We start from the raw sequence: 22264 nt of genomic DNA, 5'->3' as shown, positions 1-22264 counted from the left end.
TTTTCTTATAAATAAGATAGGAAGTAGTTTTCTTCATCCCTTCCACTACTTGGAAATTCTTTTAGATTAATACACCCTGCTTCTAAAAAGCAAATAGTGACCCTATCTCTGACCAGCAGAATTATGAGATAAACCTTATTTATAATCTGAAAAGTTTTCTTGCTTATTCATCATTTAGTAAACATTTCTTTAAAATATAGAACTCATTGTATTAAGCAAAGGAGCTAGAAGTTTGGCTTTCATTACTCATTGCAATACCAGATTTCTTAGAAGTCTAAACAGAACAACGATAAAAACTGTATTGACATATACCTTACTGCATCACACATCTTAACTTAAATCTTAATTTTCTGACCTGGAATGTCGGAGGCTGTCCTTTTTGTTTTTTGCAGAACACAATGTACATTCACAGCCAACTGCATGGGGCTTAGGTAGAGATACATCCTGTTTTAACAGCATTGTAAGAATTTCATAGTTGTTACGATGAGCAGCTAAAATGACAGGTGCAACATCCATAGTTGTTGAATACTCAGGATTCTGAATTCTCTCCATTAGTTTCTGAAAAATATTTATACAAACATCAAAAAGTTCTTATTTGTGACATCAAAAAAACATTTATCTAAAGAATGTAATGAACAAAAGACACAAAGAATATAAAAATTATTTTGAGAAATATAATCACATTTTACTAGGATTAAATCTTTTTTGAAACCTCAAAACAACTTTAGTTAGTAAATGCAGTATAATCATGACAGACAAAATCTTCACTAGGAAATATTCATATAGCCAGAGTTTTGTTTTCCTAACAAAGAAGAAGTGTGGATATCTGGAGAAATACTTTAGGAAAAAGTGTTTCATTTTCACAAGATTATGGAAACATGCATGACAAGGATAAAGAACAAGAATTTTAGAAAGAGAATATAATGGAAAAACAGAAGTGTTAAAAATAGGCAAAGTATAAAGGCATGAGAAAAAAAATTTTATATCCACCTCTATGACAAAACCTTGCCACATTGATAGCAACGAAGTTACTTGTAAAGAATAATAGGAGGCACTCTTTATTTTGCATAATTCTCTACATATTTTCAAACACCACTTATACTACTTCCTGTTACAAATGCACAATCGTAGCTCCTGGAACCGTTAGGCAGTTTATATTTATTATCTCATTTAATCCCCACAATAGCCTGCAAAATTGAGTATCATAATCCCCATGAAGAAACTGAGGCTCAGAGAAGTTAATGTGCCCGAGCTATACAACAGAGTGGCAAAGTGTAGATAGAACCCAGGTGTCTGATCCTCTGGAGCCTGAGCTCTTTTCACTGCATGGGCTCATGCTTGGTGACTGCATAACATGAGGAAAGAAACATCAGTAAATAAGAGCCAGGTAAAGTAAGTAAGGTTGACTATATTATGACTGCTGTATATTCTTTCTAATACTTATCACTTTCACAGATGTTTTCCTGTGAGCTGTTTGATTCCATAGTATAAGCTCATCAAGTTCACAGTTAATTTTTGTGATTTTTACTAACATAGTACACACATTATAAAATACCTGAAAAATATACAAAAACAGAAAGAATAAAAATACCCATATTTCTACCACCTTAAAACATTTTTTATAGTACTTGTTTTTAATCTTTTTGCCACCACACCTGCTTTTAAGGGCAACTTCAAGGAAGCTATAACAAAGACTCTTCTGGAAAAAAATTTTTTGTACAGAATTTTGCATGCAATTTAAGGAAGTTCATAGACTCTATGTTCAAGGTATTTTATTTTGCTACTATAAATACTACTACCACAAACATCTTTATGAGTACAGCTTTTTCAAACTTTAGGATTATCTCATTAAAACAGAACCCTTGAAGTAGAATTATAGGTCTAAAGGCCATGAACAATTTTGACGCTTCCGATACGTATTATCAAGACCTTTTAATAGTTTACATTACTAATAATACAGGAAGGTACCCACACACTAAGATTTCTTCACCAGCACTGGGCATGATCATTCCCAATTTATGAGCAAAAAAACTATCATGAATATTAATTTACTTTTCTTTGATTACTGGTACATTTTATTATTTTCTGACATTCTTATTTTTTTCCTTCCTTTATGAATAGTTTGTGTATATACTTCCCTTCTATTTATTGGGGTCTTCAAATTAATGAATTTATTTAAAAATTACAGAGAAATCTATAAACATTTACTCCATCCCCCTAGTTACAAAAGAAGAGGTTATAAAGAGGAGGAAGTCATATTTAATCTCTAATGAAAAAAAATGGTCCTTATTTTTCCCATGAGACATACTTAACTATGTGAAAAACAGACATAGATGATTAAAATTCCTAATTTCATTGCGCAAAATATAATCTACATGCTATTAAAGAAAACCTGTATTTGAAAGTCAAACTTTATCAAAAAATAATTTTGATAAGCGAAGAATATAGAAAGAATTCACTGAGATGACAAATTTTTAAAGTATATAAAAATACTTGACATTGCCTGTCTAGAGGTAATCAACCTGTTAAAAAGTGATCTTGCTGTCACTAGAAGTATTCAAAGCAAAGGCTGGATAACCTTTTTTGTTAGAGACACTGAAAAGTGTTCTCTTACTGAGTAGGTGAGGACTGCCTGGCCTTACAACTCAAGATTCGATTGGCAGTGGTAATGGTGATGAAATAATATCAGTCAGTTGCTCCAGTACCCTGGAACTCTACACTCAACCTCCTCAAGGGAATAAAAGGGTTAAAAGGTTAGAAGGTTGAACAGGTAGGGATACCAAAATATATATATACTAGTAACTGGAGGACGGGTGACAGAAAATTGAATAGGGTTCTAGACATTTCTGATCTTTTGAACAGGAACTATACTATTAGCTCTTTTTTCTCTACTCTGTTGGTTGCTTGCTACCACTTAAAATTAGCTGGAACTATCCTTGGGAGAAAATTATGCTTATACAAACTTTGTCATAGTTTAAATGAGGGAAAAATATTTCAGTTAATATATGATAAAGTATTCAATTTAGGGAAGCTTCTCATCTTTCTCAGAGAATGGCAGATCATGTGCAATCAATTTATAATTCTTTCTTAAACAATATTGTTCTTCTGATTATAGCCAGTTTACAGCACTCCCAGAAATTATTTTTACTGATTATTTCACTACATCCTCACCAATAATGAATGTTATAACTGTTACATTTTGATACATACACAGCAAATCTCTCGCTTTTACAGTAGAATTTACTGCATTATTAGTGACTATCTTCTTAATCACAAAAGCAATAAAGAAAACAATATCCTTAATTTGGTAATATGATGACTGCTGTTAGGTAACATTTTGCTACATTTCCATACAATTCCTTTTCTATGCATATTTTTAACCTTGGATCATACTATATATACAGTTTACTATACTCATTTTTTACCATTCTATACCAATGTTAGAATGTTAGGTGCTCCTAATTATTCCTTTAAAAACACTATTTTAATATACATGTAGTTATTTATATTCAAATCTATTTTAGGATGTTTAGATTATGTCACATGGTTTTTTCATTGCTACAAATAAGATTACAAGTAACATTTTTGTCTACATTTCTGACCATCTCCTTGACAAATTCCTAGAGGAGGAAGTGCTAGTTTAAAGAATATGAACATATTTCTTGTTATTGACACTTCCTGCCAAACCACTTTTCAAACTACCTTCTCTTCCAGTGGTGTATGAGACTGTACTACTCCTTTGCTATCAATAGTTATTACTTTTTAAACAATCTTTGCTATCTGATAAGCAAAAATTGGCATTTCATATTTAATTATTAATAAAATTATCATTTTGCACTTTGAGATTTTTCCACATCTTTTGCTGATGTTTAAGTTTTTCATCAATTTATCTAAGATTAAGATTATGAATTTGAGATATATGCTAAAAATATCTTTTGAAAGTTACCCATCTGCTTTCTAATTTTTCCTGAGGTCTTGATTTCATAAGTTTAACTTCTATACAACCAAAGGCTGTGCTACTGTGATTTTTGTTCAAAGTCCTTCCCTCTCAAACAGTTAAGTATTCACCTATATTTTCTTCCAATTTTATAGTTTCATTATTTATATTTAAATCTTAAATCCACCTGGAAACTGATCTGTATTTTCAACTTAACCTGCAGAATGTTCCAAACTAAAAATCATGGACTGCACCAACAAAATCCTAGAAATATCACGAATTTTAAGGTTTCCTGAGAGCAATATTAGTTATTCTTGCAAATGTCTACTTACTTTAGTAAGTAATATTTTTACAGAGTAAAAAAATCTATTTCTTTAAAACAAAGTAAATTGGAGGGGAAGAAAAAATGGCAATGGGGCAGATCTATTTTGGTTTAAAAATTCAAATTAATAAACATTTAAGAGTACTAACTACTATAGTTGGTCTTGATGATCGTTTTGGTCGATGATTAAGTAGTATATCAACAGCTCCCACTACTTCAGAGTCGATTGCCACCAAAAGTGCATCTGCGGACTTTAAAAAAAAAAAAAAGTTAAAAATGAAAATGGAGGATAAAAAGGTAAACTATTTTTACTAATTCACAAAGAAAACTATTTTTTTTAAAAAATTTAAACTGTATTATATACAGTACTACTGAATTTTTTAAAATTTAGACTATCCAAATAGAACATTTGCTTGCCTCAGCAGTACTTCTGTGTACCACACACACACATTTTTATCCTGGTTTCACTGCATGAGCTGATCAAATAACGAATGCTTGATAGTGGGGTTTATTAATGAAACAGGACTGATATAGGTAGTATTTAAAGTTGATATGTTATTTTTTCCAAGATGTTTATTTACTCTTGAACTTTAGATCAAAAGAATCTTAACATTCCAAATCTATAAAAGAAATTGCCAAGAAAAATGACTACAAGCAAAGGATTGTGGTCAGTCTAATAAAAGCAATAATCAATATAACCATGAAGTCAGGGGACAATGGAAAATAAAAACAGGAGGAGCCCGCTGTTCTCATCTGTAAAGCACGTATGGCTGGCTGAAATCATGTAAACCCTGACATTAATATTAGCAATCTTTTTTTTTTTTGGCCTTGCTGCACTGCTTGTGTTTTCTTAGTTCCCTGACCAGGGATTGAACCCAGGCCACGGCAGTGAAAGCTCTGAGTCTTAACGACGGGACAGCCAGGAAATTCCCAATATTAGCAATCTTATCAAGTAAAAATCACAAAGAATTTTCTCTGAGGAATCAATGTCCTCAGAGACAGGGAGAAGTGACTTTACAGTTTTACTCCCAAACGGACAGCTCATTTTGAAGCTTCAACTCTGACAGGAGGAAGAAAGTAAATAGAAGAAGACTAAATGGAGACTTTTCAGCTTTTCAGTGTAACAAAATCTTCAGTCCTATTATGGTACTTAGCAACTGAGATCAGATTTTCAGTTTCATTTTGTTTGGCTTAAGGAAAACCATAAAGGCAGAAGCAAAAAGTGGGGATAAGTAACAATTTAATCTAAGAAAACACTCTGATTATTTTCAGTATATACATTTTTTAAACTATTATAATCTTTAATAACTATTTAAATCAACATTATCTCCCATAAAAGTTAAACTGTATCAGCTCTTTAGTCTTTGTAGCTGAAAAGAATAAAGCTTTCATCCACTTTATCTGGATGTTAAAAATAGGACTAAAAATGGCAGACTTTATCTGGATGTCTAAAAATAGGACTAAGAACCCCAAGGAATGGGATGGGGCCACATTCAACCATTAGGAACTGCCTGTGTCTTCCCATAGGAAAAACTCCTCACCGTCATGGGAAATTTAATTCATTATTTTATCCCTTAAAACTTAGGTTTCATTGAGCTGTAGCCTATTCTTTAAAATCTAGCATTATTATTCTTCTGCTTTGCATACATTTCTAACTTCAGTTTGATACTTGGTCAAGTGAAACAAACAAAAAGAACCATGTGTTCCATTCTATTAAACAGTTCACTTATGATTTTTAATTTTAACCTATAAAGCTAGCTAACTATAGTAATGCCACTGCTCTCAAAGTCCAAATACCACACAACTCCAATCATCTGAAACATCATCATGAATTCAGCTGTAAATTTCTTCCCAAACCATACTGAGCTGTCACAAACTAACTTCATGGGCATTATTTCTTAGAAGGAACTGCCTCAACCACACTGACTTAAGAGTTGTCTATAAATAACAGATATCTGGCTCTCCCAAGTACCCTTCTGGTCTTTACTGAATAAGGGAACAGCTAGATTAAAATCAACAAAGAAGGGAGGAAGGATGAAAAATTGCTAAAAGTTGATCATTGAGAAGATAAAATATCAGCATAGCAAAAACACTATCAATTCAAAGCAGTCTGAAACCATTTGATGTAAGGAAAAACATATCAATAATTTCAGACTATAAGAAGCAAATAAAATGATTATACTCTTGATGAGTCCCACTTATGATGATAAAGTTAAATTATATTCAGATACACTATTTAGTAAAGAATAAAGATTCATGTGAAATCTTTCAAAGCTTAAAAGGATAAGCTTCAGGTAGAGAAATATTTATTTACATAAAAAAGTCAAGTAAATAGGGAGTTGCCATTGACATGTTCTATACAAATGCTGTTACTTGATACATAAAAAGGTAGTTCTAAAGGGGAAAAATTATTTTTAAAATATCCGTATGTACACAAAATGTCCTCATAAGTTTTATTTCCCAATTTCTTAGATATTTGGCTATTCTTTATTAAATCTGCTTAGTACATATTTATCATGTATTAATGGAGTTACTCCCTCCCTTCTCATCTCAGACTTTGTCAACAATTCCCATACTCTTTTTCTCTAAGCTCAGATTCTCATAAATTATCTATTTTCTTACCAACGATAAATTTTCCACCTTGGTATTCTATTTACTGCTCTTGTCTTCTATAGGACCCTGGTCTGTCATTCGCAGAAATACCAAATCCTAGCTCCTACTTCCCAAAACATGAAATACTTCCTCACTCTTTGCTAACTTGACTTGATCCTTTCTCTTGAGCAAGACAAACAAGGTCCCTGCTGTCAAGCAGCTTATTTGGTGAGAGAAGTTGTCATTGTTGTTTAGCTTTTTGCAACCCCATTGACTGCAGCCGGCCAGCTCCTCTGTCCATGGGATTTCCCAGGCAAGAATGGAGTGGGTTACCATTCCCTTCTCCAGGGGATCTTCCTGACCCAGGGATCGAACCGAGAGTTCTGCATTGCAGGCAGATTCTTTACCACTAAGCCACCTGGGAAGCCCATCTTCCTCTTACCACTCAAGTTTTCTTTCTCTCATTCTGCCAAACTTCTCAAACTCATGCGTGTCATTTTCTCTAATTTTACTGATGCCAGAGTTTCAAAATCCAATGGCCTTTCCTATCATTTTCCTGATTTCTAACCAACTAAGAAAACTGTTTCTTTGGTTTTTCACAATGGTCCATGATCCTAACTCCTTTAATGAAATCCTCTCCTTCTAAAGGCGTTTATTAATGTAGATGCTCCCGGGGAAGGAATCAGTACTAGTTGTTTGCTCTTCTTTGTGATTTCATCCATTCTCACGGTGTCGGACCATCCCCATGCCCATGACTGCTGTATTTCTCCAGCCCAACCTCTCCCTAGAGATGTAAGCTTTCCATTGAAAACTGCCTGATAGCCCCAAAATAAACAAGGCTAAAACCAGAAATCAGAGTTCTCTGCCACAAGTTTGACTTAGCTTTGTAACTTCCTGTTTTCCTTTCATCATTCTCCCAGTAACCCATGTTTATGATTTTCAGATCATCTTGGACTCTTTCTCAATCCTCCCTTCCAAAGTTAAATACTCACAAAGTTCTATCAATTCTTCCTTCACAGTATCTCCTACATTTGCCATTATTTTTCCCCTATTCTCATAGCCACTATTCCGGTTCAGGCTTTAACCTCTTTGTATCTGGATTACTATAAAAAACTGCTCACCCAAGCTGTTTATAGCCTTCCCCATTTCCTGTTTTTTTAATCTATACTGAACACAGCCACTAGATTAGTTTTCCTAAAATATCACTGTATACATCACATCCTTTCCCAAAAATCTTGTAATGATCCCATTATTTATCACATAAAACCCAAATTCCTTAGACCAGCATTCAAGCCCTTTTCATCAGTTTTGTTTTAGTTATTTTTCCAGATATTTCCACTACCATCCAACCCAAATATCTTGTTCAAAAAGACTAAGTCAATTCACTGTCTCAAGAACATACACTGAACACTGTTTATATCCTTCTCTATATCCTGTTCCCCTCCTATGTATTAAATACATATTTTTTACAGTAGTTTTAGGTAATAGTGTAAAAGCATGGACTCTGGCAGTCAGAACCTGAGTTCAAATTCCAGATCTGGCATTTATGGAATAAGTTTGCACATGTTACTGAAGCTTTCTGTACCTCGGTTTCCACCTCTATAAAACAAGGATGATAGTAGTACCCAACTCATAGGGCTTTTGTAGGGATTGTGACTATATTTGCAATTATTAATATTTCAAGGCTTGAGCTCAATTGACACTTCCATGAAAGCTTTCTTGATAGTGCCAATCCAGTGATCTTCTCTTTCCTATGTTTCCAAAACACTTATGGTAAACCACTAAAGTTTAAGAATAAAATAGGGTTTCTCAATAGTGGCACTACTGACATTTTGGACCAGATCAATCTTTGTTGAGGGGCTGTCCTGTTCACCATAGGATCATTAACAGCATCGTTACCTTCTACCCACCAGAGGCCAGGTACAAACCCAACCCTTAACTGCAAAAGCAAAAATGTTCCCAGATATTGCCAAATGTCCCTGAGGGACAAAATTGTCCAGTTGAGAGTCACTAGTATGACACAAGATAAAATACATGAAAGCAATTTATAACCCCTAAGCAATATACAAGGATCAATTATCATTACCACTCAGTACACATGAAATACACTTTTCTATTATTTAATTGATTTAAAATTCATTGTTCAATTTGTTTTAACATACTTTTGTACAGAACTCACGTTTTACTTATTCATTTCCACAATGACACCCAATCAAAGGTTTCAGACATTTGTTGACTGAGAAATAAGACACAGGTAACCCAGGACAGGACACGGTGAACTAGAAAGAGCATGGGATTTGCAGACAAAAGATTTGGTTCAAATCTTAGCTTTGCCCTTATTTATTTTAGAACTTTGGGCAATACATTACAGTCTGTGAGCCTCAGTTTTCTGCTCTAAAAAATATAACATCTCTATAGGCTGGCTATGACGTTCAGATATGTTCAGGTATCTGAAAGAACCATGTAGATTACAGAAATTGTATATACAGACTTATATATAAAAAGAAAATGATTATTGTACCATAATACCTCTTGTATATGGAATCATCAGAGACTTTCCTTGTAACCTTATTTTCTAGGTAACTGAAGCTTATGCTTTTAAGTATTTAACTTTAAAATTTAAACAATTTTGACAGAATTTTTCTGCTTTCAAAAGTACTATATATATTCCTCTTTCTTCTCAAGCGATATATACTGAATGTAATTTAATTTTCCCTTACTGACTCTGGGCTACTGTTATAAACATTAATTACCACTCGAACATACAGTTCCCTTAGAGATTATCAGGTATGTAAGGCTGTTGATCTCCTTAAATAGAGTCAGAGGTACTGTGCCTAACTCTGTTCCACTGTAGCCTCATGCCTCTTCTGTTGCTCCCATAATTCTCTATGGATTAGAAAACTAAGTAAGTTTGTTAAAAGTGTAATCTAAAATGAGAAAAAATAGACTTTGAGAGAAGATTCCAGATAAAGTTCATAAATGGGAAACCTCATCACATCTAATCTGGCTGCTCAGGGGTACTTTTTACTTACTTTCTGGTTCTTGGTGGTATTCTGGATAAATGAAATTTCTGGAAAAGCAATTTTTTTCTACTTAAATATGTATATACAGAGATGATACCAGATGTTATAATACATATATATGTATAATATTTATAATAGAAATGTATATAGGACTAACCTATTTATTTTTTAAAAATCTATGAGTATTTCCTGATATCACCCTTTAAAAAGGCTCATTAATTTAAAGCTACAATACAGCAAATGCTCAAACTATCTGAAAGGAAAAAAGAGCCAGAATTCAAATGCAAAGTCCCATGAGAAGCAAAACAAAAACGAAGGAAAATAACATTAAATTTCCCTCACATCTCTGAACTAAATTCTTTCAAGATACACATGCCTACTTTTTTACCTGAACTGATATGAAGACAAGCAAGAAAGCTCAATATTTCCCAATTTAAAAGATTTCATTCACATTTAGTTATAAGTAAACACTAAATTTCAGACAAAAAGAAAAATTTAATTAAACTTAGGAGAAAATCAACGTCAAATTGAAAATTGCTTTGTATGTGAGAAGTACTTTGTTCTTATGCTTGTAAGTTATACGGGCCACAGAAATACCTGTTCCCCTGACACTTCCAGAACACTTGTACTATTTTTAGATATGTAAGATAGATAGTAACAATATAAGTAATAAAAACAAAGTCATCTTTAATAAGTCATAATAATTTACCTCTGTTGGATGTTTTAGAACATATAAGATGAGGAGGAGTGAAAATTGGGGAAAAAAATCAAGTCAAAATATTATATTTTTTAAAAAGGCTTTTTTTGGTTTGTTTTTAAATTTTTAGTAGCTCAAAACAAAAGGTGAAAGAGAGAAGAAAAACAGAAAGGAAGAAGGAAAAAAAGGAAGGAAGGAAGGGAGGGAGGAAGAAAACTAGAGAGAAAGGACAGAACATGGCATATCTAACAGTACTTAAAAGCTACTGGATAAAATTATCTAGCCTTGTACCTGACAACCGTAGTCCAAAAGAAGCTGCAGTATATCCAAGTTTTCGTTTTCAATAGTTATGGTAACAGCATTTCTCCCAAGCACATCTACGCAATTTATGTTCAAGTCACCTGAACTGTTTTCCTCCAAAATCTTTTTAACCATATAATAGTCACCTAAATAACAATACACAAACATAATTTAATATCCATAACACATTAAATAAGAACAACTATAAAGAAAACTTAGCTTGATGATTTAAAAGATTAAAACACCTAAACTCATTTTTGTATATGGAACTGCGCAAAGAAAATGTGAACATTTCCTTGCTGAAAACTTATACCCTGATTTAAAAAAGATATGTACATCAGTAACAAATAGAAAAAATAGAAAAATTTTAAATGTACAGTTTAAAATATAAGTTGTTTAAAATTCAAAACTGATTGATAAGGAGAAAAACTTTTAGAAGATATTTAAAGTAATAAACAATGTCTAAAAGTACAGACTGAGTGCTAGAGAAATAAGATAGAAAGGATTTATGTTTTATATCTCAAATACATACACAAATTTAATTGTTAAATGGTTAAAAACAAGATCTAGTAATAAATGGAGGCTGTTATGAAGAGGTTTTTACAGGGGAAAATACACTTTGGAAAAGCAGTGTGAATGTATATATGCTCGTGGGTATGCACAGTAAGAGGGAAAGATGCCCAAAATTCCTAGTCTCCTCCCCACTCTACCAACACACACACACACACACACACACATCTCATTAATGAAGCTGTTTAGATTAAATGATGGGATATTCAGCTCACAGAACTCTAAAGCAGGACTATGATTAATGCTCGTAGAGGCCAACGTCAGACTATTTCAAAATGAAATCTGACCTGTCAGGATTATGCAGATTAGCTTCTGCCTCACTCTGCCCCACATCAAAACAGCTAATGAATGGGGGAAAATGAGAATAATTACGGAGTAATCATTTTCACAGAGGGCCCACTATACTTGTCTGCTAACCAGCTGGTGCAGTAAGTAAAAGGGGAAAAAATCAAAAGAGAAATGCTAATTAAATGGAGGAAAAAAGCTAAGTGGGTTTTCCTTTATTTCATCTTGCTTTTTAAACATAAGATGAATAAACCATTTAAAGTGACTTGCAAATATAGCTGTTCCTTGGCAGTCTATGAATAAGAAACAGGAAGAGAACAATCAGAGTGGAAACCAGAAGGAAAAAGAAATGAATGATTTCATGATACAGAAAGAGAAATTCTAAAACTGGACTGACTGAATAACAAAGAAAGGTAACAGATTTTTTGTTGTTGTTAACATTTCAAATTACACTATTATTTTTAATCAGTGACTTTTAAGTCCTCATTTTTGGAAGGTGCTGAATGGTAGTTTTCTTGATGGTGTATTCCTTATTTCCCTCAAGAAAACTGGTCAGAAAAAGAAATTATTTCCTCAAAGCACTATTAATTTATATTTAAATACTAACGCTCCATGGCAAAAACTTAGCAAACACTTCACAAAGTGAAGTTCTGAATCACAAGTTGAACCAACAGTGAACATGCAGACAGATCAGTGAAAATTTATCACTAATCCTAGAAAATAACTTTAAAACCTGAATTTATTTCAGTGTCTTAGTTGTAGGAGAATACTACCCACAAAAACTCTGGCTCAATTTTGATTTCATGATGTGCCTAGGTGAGGAACAGTGTTTTCGTTTATCCTTGGGACTCACTTCTTAAGCTGACTCTGCCCTTCATTAATATGCAATATTTTCAGCCGTTTTCTCTTGAAATATTGCTTCATTTCCATATTACTTTTTCTCCTATTGGAACTTCTTTAGGTATTATGTTAGATCATCCCATTCCAAATTCTATGTCTCTAAAGGTATATTTTTCTTCTTTCTTCCTCTCTTTTCTGCTTCAGGATAAATTCTTCACATTTCTCTTAAGTCATTTATTCCTCCTTTAACTGTTTCTGCTGATTACTCCATTTTTTTTTTTGATGACTATATTTTTTATTTCTCTAAGCTTTATTGGATTCCTTTCCAAATCTTTTGATCTACTTTCTTATGTTTTCATTTCATTATTTTAAGCTTTTTGTCATTTAAACACTTATCTTATGGTCTCCATATGACAACTGGGCTTCCCTGGTGGCTCAGTGATAAAGAAATCCCTTGCCAATACAGGAGACATGGGTTCGATCCCTGGGTCAGGAAGATCCCCTGGAGAAGGAAATGGCAACCTATTCCAGTATTCTTGCCTGGAAAATCTGATGGACAGAGGAGCCTGGCAGGCTATAGTCCAAGGGTTGCAAAAGAGTCACATGACTTAAAGTGTCTAAATAACAACAAAACACAATAATTATCTGAGGGCCTTATGGATTTAACCCTATTCATTGCACCACTTGTGATAATGAAATTTTCAATTGGGTATTGCAAACTCAACTTCATGCAGTTTAACTTTGGGAAACTAGGCAGCCTAGTTTGAAAGCTTGCCCCACCAAGGATGTATGTGTTTGCTTCTTCCAAATAACTCAGAGGTTTTGCTACACTATGAATCTTTTTTTATATTAATTTCTCAGTTTAGGTTTTCCCAGAACAAGAAGTTAATATTAATTTAAATTCCAAGCCAACAAGAGGCAGGAACATAGTTACAAATTCTTAGGGAAACCTTATTTAAAAGCTTCTTTGTAGTCTCCCTTTGCTGATGGATGGGTCCTTTTCCTCATCTACCCCTTTGCTGGAAGTATACAGTCCTTTAAGGATCCTGGTTTCATGCTTGCATGCTGTTCCAACTCTCCACTTTGTACAAACTCAAAGCTCTGTAACTTATTTCCACGTGGGCATTAAAATTCTAATCCCAACAATGCCCAGACCATTAACTCTTGCTCCCACCCATAGAGCAGTCAAATGTCAGCTTACACACTCCTCTGTTTTTCAGTCTTTTCTTTATGTTTGAATTTGTTTTCCTTACTCTCTTGAAAGCTCAGTTGTTCATTTAAATGGATGTTTGCTATATTTTACCTAAAATTTCTAGGTGATTTGAAACAGAAGGGTCTTCAGATTATTTAGTCAGCCATACTGTTAGAGACAGTAAGGTATAAAGAACTATATAAATATAATTCTTACATAATTTTATAAATTTCATGTATAATAAATGGTCAAAAACAACTGCTACACATTTAAAAGTTTGAATTACTGCTTAAAAAGTAATTTGTATTGCAAATTCAGATTCTACGGATTTATGGTTTCAAAGACTATTTCCACTACAGTCAGGGGCTATACAAGGAAAATATAAATAAAATTTATAATAAAAACTTTATTAAAATTTCCACCCTGCCACAGCTGACAAACTCATGCAAAAGAACAACCACAAACTATAGTCACAGAACCAACAGGAGACCTAGAGTGGTTCCTAAGCATTCTACCTAAGTTTAAATTTTCAAGCCATTTAAAACAATGTACTGTATTCAGAAAGCCCAGAAGAGTCTTAATATTTATAAGGAGTGTATATGTAAGAAGAGGTTAGTAAATTTAAAATACATAGCAAGAAGCTAGTTATAGAGAAGGATTACAAGTCTTATGGGTCAGGCAAACATAACATTGTTTTTCATTTTACACTGAAGTTGCTTTTGAAAGTTACATACATCTTTTCGAATACCACATACAGAAGGAAATGCAACATGATCCATTTACTTTTTTGGCTAGATGGTTGTCTTTATTCAGTGAAGGAAAAAGAAACTTTCAATCAATTCCACCAGTAAACAAACTCAATGGCAAAACTTCTCAGTCCCTTCTCCAAAATGCCTCCCACACTAATCTACTTGTATCCATGTACATACACTACTACCCTCAGTCCAAGACACCATCATCTCTCTCCTGGACTGATATGGCTGCCTAAACTCTACCACAGGGGTCAACAAACTTTTTCTCTAAAGGGCCATATAGTAAGTATTTCGGCTTTGTGGGCCATACTATCCTCATTCTAAGTACTCAACTCTGCTCTTGTTGCACAAAAGTGGCCATAGACCATATGTACACAATGAGCTTCCATGTGTTCTAATAAAACTTCATTTATGGACACTCAAGTTTAAATTCCATATAACCTTCACATTATGAAATATTATTATTCTTTTGATTTATTCCTGACCATTTGAAATGTATGTAAAAACCATTCTTTGCTCACAGGCTTTACAGAGACAGGTGGCGGGTGGATTTGGCCTGTGGGCCCACCTCTACCCTGGCATCAGCCCTTCAATCCACTCTCCACCCAGCAGCCAGAGTGATCATATGAAAATCAGGTTTTAATCCTCAAGACTTTTAATCACACTTTAGTAAATTCTATCATCTTTACTGTGGCTTACTAAGCCCTATGGGCTTAGTACCATTCTGAATTTACCTAGGAGCCACTCTCCCTCTCACCCACTATGATCTTTCTATACCAGAGTTTTCCAAACCGCAGTTTGCAACCAATTTGCCGTCACGAAATCAATGCAGCAAGTCCTAACCAACAATTTTAAAAAATGAAATCATATATAAAAATACCAGGGTAATTCCACAGATCCTTAGCAACAAATTTTCTCTGACCAACTTGATATATTCACCCTGGCCAACTTGAGGACTTCCCTGGTGGCTCAGATGGTAAAACGTTTGCCTACAATGTGGGCGACCTGGGTTTGATCCCTAGGTTGGGAAGATCTCCTGGAAGAGGAAATGGCAATCCACTCCAGTACTCTTGCCTGGAAAATCCTATGGACAGAGGAGCCTGGTAGGCTACATACAGTCCATGGGGTCGCAAAGAGTCTGACGCAACTGAGTGACTTCACTTTCACTTTCAACTAGAAAGTGGAGGAATTTTATGGTATTAATGAATAACTGGTGGCATCTCATTTTATTTTCTGGCATATGATGGTAAATTTCAACATCACTGAAATGGGAGCACTCATGTTGGTCAGTTTAATTTTATAGTAACCAAATTTTCAGTTAGTTATAAAGTATGGGATGATATATCTGTCAAAAAAATCTGTTTTTCAAACCAAGTTTCTATAACTTTTTGACTATGGCACGTTTAACATTCTAGTTGAACTATTACTAACGATGCTTAAAACAAATTTTATTTATTAAGAGGAAAAAGAATAATGAGATAAAAAACACAGTGCCATGATCAAATCCAATTGTTGGCTCTAGAAATGTAAGTAGTAACAATACTGATTAAAATGTTAACTCCATAGCAAACTTCAAATTAGTTTGAACCAAATTCTTAAAAAAAAAAAAAAAAAAAAAAAAAACTACATGTAAGACTTTTAGAGTGAAAATGATTTAAAAATGTAACTTTACCAAACTTGCAAAAGCCAATATTTATGATAGACCCCTAATGTATTTCCATTCACATTGCTGTGAATGAAATCTTCAAAATTAGGTACAGAAGCATGGTATACTGAACTGTCCATAGTACTCAGAATATTTTTGTAAAAAGACAATTATTACTGTAATTTCTTAGTCATTTATATCTGTTAATGAAGACAGTTAATGATAATGAATATCACCTGACAAAAGAGCAAAGCTGAAATGCTTCAGGAAAATATTATATTAATAGTGTAGAAGGTAATGGTTATTTTTTTTAGAGGAAATTAGTTTATAAATTTAAAACTGCTAATATATTCTTGAATCTATTAGAAGCAATGTTTACTTTGTAACTACAGTCTGGAATATGATTTGAGATGCAATTCACAGTGATGTTACAAGTACTATAAAACTTTGGTTAGTATCAGGTATGCAGTATTACAGTTTCATAAATGATTTACTGTGTTGCTTAAATTTAATCTCACATACATTTAAATTATACATATTTATAGAACTGAAAAAGTACACTAATGATCAATATAAATGAAGCTACAAAAATATAAAAGGATTAGTAATGAAGCAAATATGACCAAAAAACAAACATGAGTTTGCTTTTCTTTAACAGAAGCTATTAATAAGAGTGCTGATCACCATTTTATAGGTCACAAAGTTAGGGCATCCAAAGAAATTCCACTGAATTTCACAACTATAGGACATGGTATTGGATAATACCACATATTAGTCCTGATAATTTATGTCTTTAAAAGTCACTACTTAATCACCTCTTAGTGACAGCTTTTGAACTCACTGCATATTAAATTACTAATCCTAGAATTTAAACTTCTTAGTATCAATATATCTGGTGAAGTCAGTTATAAGGAAGATATTTACAATACTGGAAGCAGGGAAGAAGAGGAATTATTTCTAGGTTGCAACAATATCCATGCAACAAAACCTAATCTTTTAGTATCCTCCCCAAAGTTTATAATATACTAGGTAAAGGGGTTTGGCTTGGGTTACATTTAACTTCACAGATAAAAGACTGACTGTATACTAAGAATATCCCATCTTCCAAATCACAAATAGGCCATGTAGTTAAATTGAGCATTTGTTTCTTCCCTTCAGACAGATTTATTAGGCCCAAACATATTTTTTTTTCCTTACTGCTCCTCACAAGAGAGCATCTTCATTACACAGGAAACTACTAAAAAGATAGGGATGTAGTCAGTTATTTCTTGATAAAGCACCTTTACAGTGCCTTAACAAAATTAGCTTGATAAATGTTATACATTCAGATGATGAACTGTAGAAAAGAGCAGCGAATTAAAAATGAAATAAAGAAACACTTGTGGAATCACTACAAAGAAATACCAGCAGTACAGAACTGAGAAGCAGCTAGCTGCTCAATGATTAGTCTGTTACATACTCTCCACAAGATCTTGGTGATTTAAGAGTCTTTTTTGTTAAAATAACTGGTGATTTAAAAAACTCTCTTGTCCAAATACTTACACTAATGATAATTTGTGAAATGTTTGTAGAATTGTGTCTATAGTACCCTCTTTACCTCTCCTTGCTGCAAAGTCTTCTCCCGTCACATCACATACCTCTTTGCATTAGGTGTCCCTTGTCAACATAAAACTTCTCGGCAGTTTTACCAGTACTCCACACTTTTTCTTCCCACTGCCATCCTCTCCAACCCCAAACACTTCAAAGTCTCTTTTCAAACAGCTTCTTTAAAAGTCCCACTAAATACATTAAGTAAAAGTGCTATTAAAACAGCAGCTTGACATCACCTTTCCTGGAAATGTTACCCATTTTAAAAGCATGCTGAAACAAAGGCAAGAAAAATTTAAGTGGGATCCAGGCATCAAAGCATGCTCCATACAATGCAACAAATCATACCACAAAGGTGACACAAGACTCTAGACTATTAAGATTAAGCCCAAGAATAAGGGTGAAATTCGATTGTTTCCATCCCTCCCCTGACTCCTGAATGCTGAAATTCAAGGGCCTCCTGACATTAATTGCAAATCGAATTTCCAGAAAACGCTCTTCATGAAAAGCTGACAGGGACTGAATCCAGACTGAGTCCTTTCATCATTTTCTTTTTCTGCACAAGAACTGATGACCGATCATCAGCAAATTAAAGGATTTATATTAAAGCTACCATCTACTCAAGTTACTTTCAAAGAGCATACGTAGCTTAGGTGCTCCCTAAATAAAGGTATTAATCTTTTCTCCAGCCCAAAGGCCTGAAGTAGACCACTGTCTCCCACAAATAAAAGTGGCTCATTACCACACTTAACTTTCAATGAGAAAGGAAAAAGACAATGGGTGGTAAGAATCACTGCTTAATACTTCATATAACAACACATGTATAGAGGCTCTTATTTCAATTAACTTTTACCTCTGAATTGCAGCATTCTATGTCTAAAAAGAACATGCGTACTCAGAATTTTACTAGGTGGTTGGGACAGACTTAACTTTACAAAACGGGCACAGAAATCTTCTATTTACTTTTTCTTCTAAATTTTTCAGAAAGAAAAGAACCAATGTTACCTTTAAGATGATTCTGACACACTTTCAAGATCACCAACAGTCATTATTAAGTGGCCACTACCTGGGTCAGCACTTGCCTAGGTCTATAGAACTAATTTACATAAAAGTCAGCTATATACACTATAAAATCATTTTTATTTCCTATTTTTTTCCTTTACTCCTCAAACTGTACATAACTTTCAAAGAGCCACCCATCTACTAACAAACACATACCACCGCATCTTCACAATTTCTGCTTTAGGAATTCTCAAGTGGAATACATTATGAACATTTTACACATATAGAGAAAAACTGCTAAATGAAAGAGGATGAGAAACACAGATAATCTAGAGCAAATTTGCTCTCATCCTTTTTCACTTTTACTGGACAAGTATAATCCATGGAAATCTCAGTTAATAAGAGACATTGAGAGCAAGTGTAACTTCCAACCAGTAAGTTCCAAATATGGATGTGTCTTTTCTAACACAAATGATTTTCATTCATTCAACTACAACTAGATCAATAAAACTCAGTAGTTTTTTAAAGAGTATAGACTCAAAATAGATCCTAGTTCTACTACTTCCTAGCTAATGTAACCTTGGGCAAAGTAACTATAAAGTTTTGCTAAGCCTCATTTTCCTCATTTGTAAAATGGGGGATAACAACGTATCTGGCTCATGAGGTTGTGAGGATTAAATGAAATCATCTATGAAAAGCATATGACTCCACCCAGAAAGCTGTCTCAGTAAATGTGTGCCATTTGGTTTGATGAAAGTACAAAGTAATAGTGGAAACTATAGCCACTTTAGGAAATTTTTCACTTTTAGATTTGGTTTGGGTAACACTGAAAAAGGTTTAACAATATTAGTGAATATAAACAAAAAAAAAACCCTGCTATCACTAAAATTTATTTTTTAGCATAAATGTATATCATAAGTACATGTAAGAAATAAGCCATTTTTCAATATCTAACCCAAGAATTCATTTCAACATACCTGAAACAAAAAATACCTATTTCACTTGTTAAACATTGTTTTAATCTATATGGGAGAGAAAAAGCATATTTACTTTTCACCCTACCTCCAAAAGCCAAATCTCTCCAAGGATCTTACTGATGTTATAAAAAGGAAACTAACAAAGAATACCAAGGCTATTTCAACTGGCACGACTGGATAGGCTACAAAGCTATCATACATTAAAACTCCTTTGAGGTATGTCATGCAATAATCCTAAATATACACACCATACAAGTATTTACTCAAGCTGTGTTCCATTATGACATTCCTCTGTCCTCAGTTTGACAAGAATATTAAATTGCCTCTCTTGACATAATACTGTTTGCTTTAAAATAACCATTGCTCAGTAAGCTGGGTAGAAAGCAGCAGCAGCCACTTAGTCATTCTAGTATAACACAATCTGTTCTCCACCCCTCACTCCGAGTTTTTTTTTCCCCCCTCTCAGAGAAATTTCAAAGGAAGAGAATTCAGACTATCCACTCCAGAAATACTAAAAATTTTACATAATCCACAGACAAGTGATATTTATGAGGTTATACGTTTCCTTACATTTTCAAGACTACTCCAAACTGTGTCCATGGTGGACTTCCACATATGCTTTCATCATATAACTTAATACTATTACATAAGATCATAAAAGTTACTCACAATGGACACAGGTAGACTTCGCTTATACTTAGTTTTCTAAAAGTAGTGTAAATAAAATCCTATCTCAAAAGCAGTAGCAGCAGTTAAGGAGGCTGTCATTTATTTAAAAAAAAAAGAGACAAAAAAATCCTCTGTAATCTTTTCACAGTGTAAGCTGCCCTTTGGGTTTATGTTTTGGAAGTTTGCATGATCCTAAACATTTTTCCTAAGTAAGCATGGCCATTGGAAGCCAAGCTGAATAAATTTCGAGAAGTTAGAACGCTTTTTTACATGTAGGAAATAAAAGCAGTCTTCGGGCAATCAATTTCCCATTCTTTTTATTATATTCATCAATAGATGAATGCTTAAGTGAAGAGACTTTATTATGGCCATAAAAGTGATCGATTTCCAAATTAAAAAAAAAAAAAAGAAACACATTAAATATATTCCACATTTTTGCCCTGTAATTATTTTGTTTGTCGTTGTTTAGTCGCGAAATCCTGTCCGATTCTTTTACAATCCCGAATTATTTTGTACTACCTGTATTTCCCGAAAAAGAATGAGGAGCAATAAACCTTTCTCTCCAATAAAAACGCATGAACAAAGCTGTTTCCGTAAATGTGGAGAAACTTTGGAACTTAGAATTTTCGGTAAAATCCTGTCTTTATGTCCACCTAGGATACTAATATGCCTAATCCCACCCAACAATCACAGAACTCTGGGTGGCTGGAGTTAAATAATACAAGTAACGTTTTAAAAAAAAAGAAAAGAAAACAAAAAAACAACTGAAAGCCCATAAGCAAGAGAAACACCAAGCATGGGATTTTAGGACCGAAAAGTCCCAAACTGGACAAAACCTCTGGGCTTCCAGAAAGAACTGACACCCCAAAGGGGAGATCAGGAGACTCAGGTGGGCAGCAGCGGAGGTGAGGCTGAAACCCTAGCAGCGTCTCGGCTCCCACGGCGCTACCTGAACTCCGGACCCTACGAAAGGAGACCGAGCGCAGAGGGGCGCGGGGCTCCCAGGGCGGCACCCACGGCTGCTGCCGCCCTTCAGCTCCGCACACGCGAGGCAGACGCGGTGCCCGGCGGCCCCGGTGATGCAGCGGGCGCGGGGGGAACAGACGCTCGGCGGCAGAGCCAGAGGGAATGCCCCAAGTTGAGGCCGGGAAGAGGATGAGGAGTGTGGAGGGCAGGGGCATCCAAAAGCGGAGAGAGGGGCCTCGCTCTCACCCTTGTCGCACGCCAGCAAGAAAAGCTTCTCATTCAGGGTGTTCTCCTCCTTCACCTCCCGCACATCCTTCAGCGCCATCACCTCGTCTGGCGACGAAGAGGAGGATGGGGAGGAAGGCAGGGAGGAGGAGGAGGCGCCCGAGAGGTCCGTGCTCGGGTACAGGGCCGCCATCATCGCGGCCCAGGAAGGGGGCAGGCCAGGGGACGGGGGCGGGGCCCCCGCCAGCCCCGAGCCCGAGCCCAGCCCCGCCCCCCGGCCGGAAAAGGGATGAGTCGTTCCCACGGCCGCCTCGGCTCGAGGCCCGTTGGCCCCGAAGGGCGTCGCCTCCCCACGGAGCCAGCACTCGCCTTCCACTGACAGCCCCAGACTGGTGGCAGCGCATGCGCGGCCCCGGGGCCAGCGCCCCCTCCCCAGCCGCCGGCGCCCAGGCCGAGCGGGTCCGCGCCCGTCCGGGGACGACAGGGTGGCGCGCGCCAGGGCGGCAGCCGAGCGCGGGGCCGTGCCAGGAGCCGCAAGGGCCGCGCGGAGGGCGGCCCGGCCAGAGAGGACGACGAAAACCGGTGGGAGAGGAGCTCCAAGAGGAGATTCTACACGCGCCGGGCTCCAGGGCCCTGGGAACCACCGGCCGAGCAGGGCCAAGGGAGATGTTCGCGGCTCTCCT

General features: G+C 35.4%; 1 protein-coding gene across 7 annotated transcripts in view; it reads right to left on the bottom strand.

Moving 5' to 3' along the window:
* TRPC1 (transient receptor potential cation channel subfamily C member 1) overlaps positions 1-21994 on the bottom strand; it is a 60094-nt gene extending 38100 nt beyond the window's left edge. Inside the window, exons 1-4 of one of the 7 annotated variants that reach the window (XM_061167780.1) lie at positions 21603-21994; positions 10863-11017; positions 4409-4510; positions 356-558 (exon numbers count right to left, since the gene is read on the bottom strand). In XM_061167780.1, coding sequence (XP_061023763.1) covers positions 356-558; positions 4409-4510; positions 10863-11017; positions 21603-21777 — 635 coding nt within the window. In that variant the 5' untranslated portion in view covers positions 21778-21994. Of the gene's footprint in view, positions 1-355; positions 559-4408; positions 4511-10862; positions 15870-21602 lie in introns of those variants that run through there. The other 6 variants (XM_061167781.1, XM_061167782.1, XM_061167779.1 and 3 more) reach the window with 6 other exon arrangements.
* Positions 21995-22264: the final 270 nt, after the last annotated feature.

This window comes from Dama dama, chromosome 19 (genome assembly GCF_033118175.1).
Source record: "Dama dama isolate Ldn47 chromosome 19, ASM3311817v1, whole genome shotgun sequence".
NCBI classification, from domain to species: Eukaryota; Metazoa; Chordata; class Mammalia; order Artiodactyla; family Cervidae; genus Dama; species Dama dama.
Note: the sequence above shows the minus strand (reverse complement) of the source record. Positions and strands in the feature narration are given on the sequence as shown.